We start from the raw sequence: 12,120 nt of genomic DNA on the forward strand, positions 1-12,120 counted from the left end.
CAAAAAAGGTTACTTTGATTACCGCAGTTTTTGATAATACATTTGTAGTAAATCATAAAAAAAAGAAATCCTGAAATGTTTTAAATAGAAGAAGCACATTTCAAATGGCATTCTTGTTGTTAAAATTTTAATAAATTATTGAATTATCCTTTTAACCATTAAAATGGGATCCAGAAAAATGTAAATGTAAAACACTGAAATCAATTTTTTTTGTGTCATGAGTGTCATTACATCATAATGATATTAATTTAAGGGGTAGTTCACCCGAAAATCTTCATGCAGTTCTTTGTTTTGTCTGTTAGGTATCTTGCCTCCATTCTTGTCGGTATTGCTTTGGGTGGCAGTGGTCGTGAGCACCTTCACATTGTTTGTTCTTCCACGGCGTGGAGGTATCCTGGCGTTCCTGGTCACCGTCATCTTCCGCTCTATATACACGCTGGGCTTAGGACCCACACTGCTGCTTCTGGGGGCCGCCAACGTAAGGCAAATTCATTACAAACCATTCACGCTTCATTTAGCCCGTCAGCATTCAGCGTCCGTGAACTGATTAAATGTCAAAGTGTATTTTACATTTATAAACCAACCAAACTTCTATTAAAAAAGACCATCCACTAACACCTCATGTCCGCTGATTAATCGTTAATACCTATTAATTACAAAAAGCCGCTCGATATCTGGCTAAATATGAAAGATGGCAGCAGAGGATCTAGCGTTGCCATTTTGCATCAGTGTCAGTTACATGTATGATGACAGAAGCGGCTGATGTGCTTGATGTGCGTTCAGATAAAAAATGAGAGTGATTTCATGCCTCCCTCTCAGCCAAATGGAGCTCCAGCCTTCAAACTGCTGACACGTCCCTCTGTTGTGTCAGTCTGTTTGCGTCTGTTTAAGCTGGCGTCTCCTCAGCCATTATGGCACCACATGAAGGACCAACAGAGACATGTGCTGAAACAGATTCTAGAAGTCTGGGATACTAGATGCCACTCGCCATATCTTCCAAGTAGTCGCCACAAACCATGTTTATCCTCACTGCAAGTGCAGACCGTATATATTTTCTTTCACCTTGCTCATGGTTTTAAGTACTAGCTTTCTAAGTGACACATGAATTTGCTCTAAATTAAAGGCTTAAGGCCTGTTTACACCTAGTCACTTCATGCATGTTTACTGATCAGATTGACTGTAGCCTATAACACGCTCACACGTTTATTAAAAAAAAAAATTGGGAGGAGTAAAATTTACATATGTGCCTCCCAATAGCCAGATGCATTTACACTTGTCCAGTTTCGCCTGGAATGAGTCTCATACCACCTCCTGAAGTGGTTTGAGTGATCGGATATATTATATCCATCTCGAAAGCGTTTCAGAGGGCATAAACAACTGGTCTCCTCATGATTGGATAGCTATCTGATCAGGAAAAAAACACATGACCAGGTATAAACTGGCCCATATTTACTTACTTGGAATATAACAACAGAGGATATGGAAATATTTTCCTATCATTTAAAAGATATTTAATTAAAAGCCTATTTTTCCCCAACTATGCATGATTTATATGGTTTAGGTGCATTATATTATTTGCATTTATCGTTGTTTTTTCTTTGCTATGTGTGAAAGGTGTTTGTATTGAAGGATGTTTTGATGTGATTGTAAGGATGCTATTGCTGTCGGGTAGCATTATCTTCTGATGTATTCTCACAGCTGCTGAATAAAATCGTGTTCCTGGTTAGTTTTGTGGGGAACCAGGGCACGTTCACACGAGGGTACAAAGCAGTTATCATGGACATCTTCTTCCTTCTGCACGTCGGTTACGTCATCGTGTGCATGCTGGGTCTGTTCGTGCATGAGTTCTTCTACAGTATCCTGGTACGATTTCACACTTTTTGCAATATAATCTGGTTCTAAATGAAATGAATGATTTAATTAAGTTTTTTTGTTTTGTTTTTTAAGTGGAGTCCAGGAATGCTTGCTTTTGAGAGAAAAAAAATCTGTGTATTTTTATGGCTGTCAAAATTGTTAGCTTAGGATATTTATTAAATAGATAATACAATCATTTACACATTTATTGATTTTTTTTACTATTACAGTTTCTTTCTAGCTTCTAAAAACTGGACAGAAATTATGAGATTAGTTAAAGTAAATTTTAATCTTCTAAAACCTTTATAAACATTAAAGAAAAATCTGTGTATACAAAAACATTAGTTTTTTATTTCTTACAGTTAAAACTAGCGCTAGCAAATGTTTTTGTATACACAGATTTTTTTTAATGTTTATAAAAGTTTCTTATGCTCACTAAGGCTGCATTTATTTGATAAAAAATACAGTCAAAAGTAATATTGCGAAATATTACAATTTGAAATAAACGTTTTCTTTTTTTGATATATTTTAAAATGTAAGTTATTCCTGTGATCACATGATTCTTCAGAAATCATTTTAATATGCTGATTTGGTGCGAATGAAATTATTATCATTATAAACAGTTGTGCTGCTTAATATTTTTGTGGAAACCATGATACCATTTTTTTCAGGATTCTTTGATGAATAGAAAGTTCAAAAGAACAGCGTTTTAAATAAAAAAATATTTTACATTGCTACAAAATATTGTCACTTTTGATTAATTTAATGCCAATGTAACAATTTATTTTGGCTTTAGAACAATGATCATTTAAATGATTTAATATTTTTATAATAATTTATTTTTGTAAACATGTTTGTATAATATTCCTCTTTCTTTCCTTCTCTAGTTGTTTGATCTTGTGCGTAGAGAGGAAACGCTCCTAAACGTGATGAGGAGTGTGACAAAGAACGGCCGCTCCATCTTCCTCACAGCTGTTCTGGCTATCATCCTGGTCTACCTCTTTTCCATTGTGGCCTTCCTCTTCTTTAAAGACGACTTCCTCATGGAAGTAGACCGCCTCCCTTCTTTAAGTAAGCATGAAGTGTACATGATGTCCCTGTCACGCTCTTTGCTGTAATGGCCTCCTATCTTTCCAGCTGCACATTACATAGAACTTGATGTTTTGGTCTTTCGTTTCATATTTCCCAAATGTTCTGTATGGATGAAGTCATTATCAAGTGCTAATGTGCAACCCAGCGTATCGTATATGTAAATGACTTGGTATGAATGGCAGTAAAATGCCTCTTTTAGTGAGAGTAGCACATCTGCGATGAATTCAGTATGTACATGTGGATGCGTGACGGTGAAGATATTCCGTGTATGTGTGTTTATATGAACACATGGCCATGTTGCGTTGTTGAGATAGGAGAGGACCTGCTAGCACATGGCACCTGTTGCATAACCCAGCAGTGGCCACACTCCCTTATATAATCACTTCCTCTGTGCACTGCAGCACTGCACAAGCACTGGGGACAGGAAAGGGACACGCATACACTGGAACACAACAAACATGATTTAATAAAGCTTTTCTATTGTGAAAAAAACTAGTGCTGTCAAATCGATTTAATCGCATTAACATAAAAGTTTTTGTTTACATAATATATGTGTGTGTATATATATAATATAATATAGTATAGTATAGTATAGTATAGTATAATATAATATAATATTATATATATATATATATATATATATATGTGTGTGTGTGTGTATATATGAAGAGTTCAGATGCAAAAGCCTCTAAGTGCCATCTGAAATTTTCTTCTAGAATGATAATTTTTATCAAGCTTGTATATTTAAGTTAAGTTGTCACTTAAATGACAATTCATAGGTCATGAAATTATTGAACTTAAATATACGAGCTTGATAAAAATGATCATTCTAGAAGAAAATTTCAGATGGCACTTAGAGGCTTTTGCATCTGAACTATATATATATATGTATGTATGTCTATCTGTCTGTGTGTGTGTGTACGTGTCTGTGTATATATACATATACACTCATATATACTGTATATATGTATAAATATATGTGTGTATATACAGTATACACACACAGACATATATATATATATATAATATATAAATAATAAAATATGCACACACACATATATTATGTAAACAAAAACGTTCATGTTAGATGCCATTTATCGATCACAAATGCATGCTATGAATGCAGATTTTAATGTTTTTACCAAAAAATATTTGTTTGGTTTGTTTTTTAGAGAGGCCAAATGTGAAGGAGTCTATGAGTTGTCTGAGTGAGTCCTGTTCCAACTCCGCCTTTAGTTCTCACCACGGTAAGTCACCTCTGTATTTGTTTTTACAGTGGCAACGCCCCCCAAAGACTTTCTGGACAGTCAGGCCACACTTAAAATGTATGAATGTCCTTGAAAAAGACAGCAAAATGTTAGGGCGCACAAGCACAGTTTTCAGGCAAAACATTTCACAAATAGAAGCTTTTAAATGATAAAACAATAATAGTGTGAGAAATTTAAATGTAGGCTATTTGGACACTTTATGTTTTTTTAGATGTTCTGAGAAAAGTTCTGAGAAATATTTTTGCAGATGCCACTTGATCTGGTATATTTTTTGGCTAATGTAATGACATTCATGCATTTTTAAAAGTGATTTAGGTGTTACTTAAATGATACTTTTTAGAACCACAGTTTGCGATATTGACGTCCCATCAAATGGGACTTCCATTGTACAGCTGTGCTTATGTATTGTTAAACTGTAAAATCCTGGACTCATGGATTTATTTGTGTAGTTTGAATGTCGCATTGAGAAAGACATCAAGAATAATTCAGCATTTACTGTGCATCACTGCAGTTTCTCTTTTGATTTAACCTCCGTCTCACCCTTCAGGTGAATGTTCTAGCATAAACTGCGTTACTGGTGGTGGCATGTCGTGTGATTTGTGTGTGTGTGTGCGTGTGTGTTTATGGTTTTTTGAAGTGTATGTTTGTGAAAGGCTGGTCCTGTGTATTTATTATAGAGGTTAAGGTGCTGAGATGACCCGTGAGAGAGAGAGTGTGTGTGTGTGTGTGTGTGTGTGTGTGTGTGTGTGTGTGTGTGTGTGTGTGTGTGTGTGTGTGTGTGTGTGTGTGTGTGTGTGTGTGTGTGTGTGTGTGTGTGTTGAGGAGATGACTCATGTGCTGCTTTGTTCTGCTTTGCCCTGGGAGTCTTTAAAGATCACCTGTGCTTCTAGATATCAACACGTGCGCACTCTTTCTCTCACACGCTCACCCTCTTTCTTTCTTTGACCTCTCCCTCACTGTCTCGCATCTCTCTCTGTGTCCCTCATGTATTCCTTGTTTACCTTTCCATGCTCATTTCTTCAATCTTCCTGTCTTTCTTACTTTGTTGATGTGTCTTTTCTTAGTCTCTGCTCCTGCACAATTTATTTTAAAAGTCTAATGGCCTTCTCAAACTGTGTATATACATTACAGTGGGGTCCAAAAGTCTGAGACCACTAGTAAAAATCCCTGTTATTTGCATGTGATGGATAGATGAATAAATGGAATGATTGATTGATTAATTGGATTATTATTATTATTTATTAATATGAATAATTCTAAAAAGTTATTAAAAAAATGTAAATGCATAATATAAAATGTAAATATTTCAAGAAATATATCTTATAAATTATAAATCTAAATAAATAAATATATAAGTAAAAATATAGTTATAAAACTGAATTATATAAATAAGTAAGATCCTCAATATAAAGTAATTAATCTGAATACATAATTATTATTCTAAATATATAAATAAAAATCTAAGTAAAAATCCTAAAAATATATAGTTATAAACCTGAATAAATATTTATGAACCTGCAGACGTACTTATATATATAATATAATAATTATTTCTGAATAGATAAGTAGAAAAATAATAATAATATATATATATATTCTTGAATATGTTTAAAACTGTTATGTTATCTATGTCTGTATATTTGTGTGTGTGTTCATCCCAGTGGAAGAAGCGGATGAAGATGGTACAGAACGCGTGTGTGACACCCTGCTGATGTGCATCATTACGGTTCTGAACCATGGGCTGAGAAACGGGGGAGGAATCGCAGATGTTCTGCGCAAGCTCTCCAAAGAGGTGAACAGAATATCATCAACGCAACACATTCAGACATGAGATACGCCAATAAATCCTTCGTGGCGTCACTAATACTGTCAGTATAATCCATGCAGGCGTCTGTACATCATGCTTTTACAGACCCCTGCATTCGTTTACACTCTCTCTGAGCATCTGTCTATATTCTTTGAAGCGTTTCAAAATCAGTTATGGCTGCTTCAAAGGGTCTGTCTTAGTCTTTTTGTGGATGATTGAAAACTGCTGATCAATAATTTGATTTTAAAAAAACTGCATTTAGGTCTTATTTTGTAATATTTCACTTTTACAGCTGAAATATCTAAAGTAAAATCTTAATTTATAACCCCCTCGCTGTTGCCCCTCAGGAGCCCATGTTCCCGGCACGTGTCGTGTACGACCTCTTGTTCTTCTTCATTGTCATCATCATTGTATTGAACCTCATCTTTGGTGTGATCATTGACACCTTCGCTGACCTGAGGAGTGAGAAACAGAGAAAGGAAGAAATTCTGAAGACCACCTGCTTCATTTGTGGTATGTCTTTCTTAAAGGGAACATATTATGAACAGGAGGTTAGCTAATCATAACAATGTTTGTTTCTATATTTTGTAGAATTTCTGAAATAAAATGAAAATGAATAGCAGGGTTCATGTGGTCATTAAAAACGTGAAAATATGTGTCTTTTCATTTAATCTTTTCACAAAATCACCGGATCTTTCAGTAAAATTTATATGAATTGTTCTTTATATCTCAAAGTGGAAATCCTGGGATAAATTGAGTGCTATGATGGAGCTTAAAGAGGACCCATTACATTTTCAACTTTCTTTAGTGTGTAATGTTGCTGTTTGAGCATGAAAAGGTCTACAAACCTACAAAGCACAAGTCAATTCAAAGGGACATCAAATCTTCCAGGAACGTATATGTCACACTATTCCACATTTAAATAATTCCTGCCGAAGGCATACACACAAAAAAACAAACAGGTGCGCGGCCTAGTTGAGTTGCATTATTAGTGTATTGAAACTTGCAGTTATGGTAAGAGGTGTGACATTTATGAAACACACTCTAAGCAATTGGCCAATCACAACACACTGGTCCAGCAGACCAATCAGAGCACACTGTGCTTTTCAGAAGGAAGGTCTTTATAAGAGACCGGAACTAAACAGTTACTAAAAGACTGGAAAGAAGGCAACAATGTAAAATATGTGACATATAATTTTTTTTGAACATTCAAGCATGAAAACCTATTATAGTAGACTCCAAATACAAAATCAAGACTTTGTAAAAGGGCTTAACATGACCTCTTTAAGATTTCAGTCTATTCCACATGCAAAAGTTAAATTTCTTGGTGAGGGCTGAAAATTGTCAAGTAAAACATTTGTTGCCTATTTTAATGCAAAAAATAAAATGCTACAAATGTGTAGAATATCATAGCTTTAAACGCAGGTATTTTCCACATCTGCACACCAGCGAAACATCTTCGAATGGCTTGGAACTAGCCAGTGGTGCGGCTGTAAGCAGATGTCATGCCCTGTCACATTCTGTTACTCTGACTGCCTTTGAATTTTTATATGAGGTCTGTGACAGGCTTTTTTATTTGATGGATTCAACTATGATCATGGTGACATTTACTCCACTGAAGAAGACATAAAGACCATGGTAGAGAAGAACAGATGTGGGGGAAAGTTTTATAGTGACTATAAACAGAGGAACACCATGAATAAAACAAATTATTTTGACAGACAGAATGGCTTTTCTTTGAAGAATCATTATCTTATTATCTGCTCATCTTCAGGACTTGAGAGAGACAAGTTTGATAACAAGACCGTGTCGTTTGAGGAGCACATCAAGTCGGAGCACAGCATGTGGCACTATTTGTACTTCCTGGTCTTGGTGAAGGTGAAGGACCCCACCGAGTACACAGGGCCCGAGAGCTACGTGGCCCAAATGATTAAGGTTAGTCCTCTGGCACAGCTGGTACCATGATACAGTGACCCCTAAAATGTATTTGAACACTTTGTGTCTGTCAAACGTTATTGGATTTTTTTGTCCCCACGACGAAAACAGCTCATAAATCAGTGATACATAAAAAGTGATGTTTCTGAAAATGTAAAAATGCATAAAGTTTTCTGTGATGGATAGGTTTAGGGGAAGGGTAAGTGTAAGGGGATAGAAGACAGATTGTTCAGTATAAAAATCATTATGTCTATGGAAAGTCCCCATATCCTCCTGGGACCCAGGAATAGACTTGTGTCCACTGTAGTGGACATTATATTTTAGTGAATTTCTCTGACATCATACATGTCACACCTGGGTGCCCTGTAAAGAGCACATTCAGGACTTTTCAGAGATACCAAATGTTTGGAGGTTTCACCATGAAAACAACTTCTCCTTGGTCTTTAAAAATGTCTGACATTAATTTAGTGATCAAATGTAGGAAATATGATAATATATTGTAATTATAATTTAAATCGGACTTCTTTTCAAATTGTATTTCATAAACCGACATCTCAGGAAAATGTTATGGGGTTTCAAATAAAAAAATGACTTTCTGTTACAGAACAGGGTGTTGATTAGAGGACATCAGGACTTAAATCATGTTTATAAGGCATTTTGGGAGACACAACAAGAGAATATGGACATAAATTATACATCAATATTCCTATGAAATATTAGATATTATTATTAAAATGTTGACAATTATTACTCCGATTATTACACTTCTTTTTTCATTAAATGTTGCTCCAAGAACACATTAATGTGCAAATTAGACACAGTGTATAGATACATTGCATTGAATGGGAATATTAATTTATGGCCATTTTACCCACATATTGCATTAAGTAAAATGGTGTATCAATTCATTCCGTTATGTCTTTCATAACATAGTTGAGAATCGTCTTTATACAAATTTTGGTTAAAAAAATCCTGAAACCCCAAAATGTATTGGTGATTGAAAAAAAAAATCCCATTGTTTTTGCGTAAACATATAATTTCATGTCATTTTATTTCTTAAACAACTTAGTCCTGGTGTCCACTAGAGAGGACATAGCATAACGTATGAATAAAATATTATTTTTCAAAAATGTTTTTTTACCATTTGTTTATTATGCTCTAGTCTAAACAATGTGATGACATGAAAAAAAAAATAATTCAAAAAACTTTGGGTCTCAGGAGGATAAAACATGAAAACACTGTGTGTGTTTATATCTCTGTGCACTGTTTTCAGTTGGCGCCAGCTAAAGGAGACCGTGAACTTCCTTAAAATGAGAGAAAGACTCCCTTGATGGCATTCCTAAAGTCTTTTGATATGTGTGTGTGCTCTATTTTGTTTGTTTATATTTGTGTGTGTGACCTTCTCTTGCTCCTGGTATCTCACAGAGCATACTGTAATTAAAGCCTTCGTTAAGACTGCTTTTTCTCTATAATAATGGGCTGAGTGGGACTAATGTTTATCGTGGAGGGTAGGAGAACAATCTCTGAGGTGTTATATGGCAATTTCATATTTTCTGCACCAATGGTAGTTTGCAAAATTCTGAAAAGTTTATTAAAGGGTAAATTGACAGTTACAGCAGTCCATTAATATGGGTTTGACAATTCAAGACAATTAAAAATTATGCCTACTTGCGCATATTTTTATGAAAATTAATTATAATTCAATATTTTTTTAAATGGAGAAGTTGGAACAGGTTTTGCAGGAATACATTTGGAGGGAATCCCGTTCACAGCTGTTTAAAAAGCATTCCAGGATATGTTGAGTGTGCATGAGCTCTGAAGAGTCTAAAATATAACTTGATTGATTTTGTTTACCATTTTTGTTTACTATACATACAGTAATTCTTGAATGTGAGTTCATGTGTCCTAATATACACTACCATTCAAGTTTGGGGTCGGAGAGATTTGTTATATAGCTCACCAAGGCTGCATTTATTTGATAAAAAATACAGTAAAAACTGTAATACTGTGAAATATTTAAAACAACTGATTATTATTTTAAAATCTATTTTTAAAAATGTAATTTATTCCTTTTCAGCATCACATGATTCTTTAGAAATCATTCTAATATGCCGATTTGGTGCTCAAGAAACATCAATGTTGAAAACAGTTTGCTTTTTATGGAAACCGTGATGCTTTTTTAATTTTTGTGTATTATTTACACATAAAAAAATAAAATAATAATATGTGTAGATCTTGGTACTCACAGAAAGGAGTGCACACACTGTTAATCGGCTAGGCTTTAGCGGCAGGTGCTGATAATCTGAAAATGGCCAAAGGTTGGTCAGTTTATCAGCCTGGCCAATAAAATGGCATATTAGTAGACTGATGTTTGGGTTCAGTGGAAATCTACAGAGCTTTTCTGCTGGACACTGCATGCTCAGAATCCATGAAGTCCTGCTGATGACACATTGAGTTCTACAGTATAGTACTACATTAACTAATTACTGTGTGTTGCTACAAACACAAGGGCCCTCATTAAAGCTGTGAAGGGAGAGTTGAGACATGGGTGACGCATAACTAAGGGAGACAAGTTTAGTTGTTTAGTTTCGTCAGTGTTCTGTCTCGTGTAAGGATGGGTTAGGAAACAGTAACTGAATGCAAAACACTACAGCCTGGCACTGACACTTTTTGAGCACAGCAGTTTCAACTGCAGGTTTACATTGAAGTAAGTGTGTGTGTGTGTGTGTGTGTGTGTGTGTGTGTGTGTGTGTGTGTGTGTGTGTGTGTGTGTGTGTGTGTGTGTGTGTGTGTGTGTGTGTTTGTGAGATTATCACTCACAGGCTGCTGGAAAAAGAGTGTGAGCAGGTACTGCAGCAGTCACAGCATTATGTAACCCATCTCAAGTGGCCTGCTATTAGCTCAGCCTATCCTCACACGTGCTCTCCTGTCCCACACACACACACACCTGCCACGCCACTCATTATCACACAGTGAGTCAGGCGTCTCCTTGGCAACACGGTCGTCATGCACTGTCGGCAGGAACGAGAAAAAAAATAAACTCTTCGGCCTCTAGACTTGTGATCAATGCAAGTTCAAAGGTCATGCATTCACCGTTGTATCCGTTTCTCCCAGCTGGGCGTCTCAGGATGCGTGTGTGTGTGTGTGTGTGTGTGTGTGAACAGATGACTGCAGGAGTGCGTGCGCAGCGGCTGGCCATACTAATCAAACTGATTATTGCAATCATGCTGCTATTTCCAGAGCCGAGTCGATGGCAGCGCTCTGAAACTGCCTTTCCATTGCAAAACAGCATCTTTATGATGATGAGAGACGAGGACACGTGATCGAACGATTATGCTGTCTGTCAGATGGGAAAAGAAGTTTAATGGCACTTTAATGACAGTCGAAACACCTTTCCCACACACTAGTCTGCAGCAGTGTGCTTGTGCCAAAGCGTATATATACGTTTGTGAGGTGTTAGCTGCCATGTTATTAGGCGCTTTGATATTAAAATGCTTTCTTCTATATACCATAATGATAAGCCAATGAGAAGTAATCCATTTGCAGGTTGATTTGGCTTGATTTGGTTGTTTGTTTGGGGTCTGTAAGATTTGTTTTTGAAGGAAGTCTCTTATTCTCACCAAGGCTGCATTTATTTGACAGTAAAAACTAAACTTGTGAAGTGTTTTGTTTTGTTTCAATTTGAAGGATTTGTTTTCTAATATATTTAAATGTATCCCTGTGATGGTAAATCTGAATTTTCAGCAGCCATTTCTCCAGTCTTCAGTGTCACACAATCCTTCAGAAATCATTCTAATATGCTGATTTGCTGCTCAAGAAACATTTCTTATTATTATCAGTGTTAAAAACAGTTGTGCTGCTTACAAAGATTAATTTTTTTAAGTCTTTTTAATTAATACCCTTGTACCCTTGCTGAAGAAAAGTATTCATTTCTTAAAGGGGACCTATCATGCAAAATTCACTTTTAAATAGTTTCTGAACATATTGTGTCTGCAGTGTGTGTACACAACCACCCTATCGTGGTAAAAATCCATCCACTCCGTTTGTTATTTTCTCCATAAATCTTAAACCGTGTCTCAAAATGAGCTGAATGAGCGGAATAAAGAGCCTAAGTCCCTCCCCTCCGCTTCCGGCTCATGGGACCTTATTTCGGAAAAAATATGT

The 12,120-nt window shown here is 35.8% G+C and overlaps 1 protein-coding gene and 1 long non-coding RNA gene across 2 annotated transcripts in view; one reads left to right on the forward strand and one right to left on the reverse strand.

The window, feature by feature from the left end:
* The window catches only part of itpr2 (inositol 1,4,5-trisphosphate receptor, type 2), a 96,111-nt gene that overhangs the window by 75,473 nt on the left and 8,518 nt on the right, over positions 1–12,120 (forward strand). Inside the window, exons 49-55 of the mRNA XM_082181915.1 lie at positions 303–478; positions 1,699–1,863; positions 2,742–2,925; positions 4,119–4,193; positions 5,876–6,006; positions 6,369–6,534; positions 7,796–7,956. Coding sequence (XP_082038041.1) covers positions 303–478; positions 1,699–1,863; positions 2,742–2,925; positions 4,119–4,193; positions 5,876–6,006; positions 6,369–6,534; positions 7,796–7,956 — 1,058 coding nt within the window. The remainder of the gene's footprint in view (positions 1–302; positions 479–1,698; positions 1,864–2,741; positions 2,926–4,118; positions 4,194–5,875; positions 6,007–6,368; positions 6,535–7,795; positions 7,957–12,120) is intronic.
* LOC309507683 overlaps positions 1–12,120 on the reverse strand; it is a 203,015-nt gene that overhangs the window by 16,064 nt on the left and 174,831 nt on the right. The gene's annotated exons all lie outside the window — the stretch shown is intronic.

The sequence above is a fragment of the Leuciscus leuciscus genome, assembly GCF_965113295.1.
Source record: "Leuciscus leuciscus genome assembly, chromosome: 10".
NCBI lineage: Eukaryota > Metazoa > Chordata > Actinopteri > Cypriniformes > Leuciscidae > Leuciscus > Leuciscus leuciscus.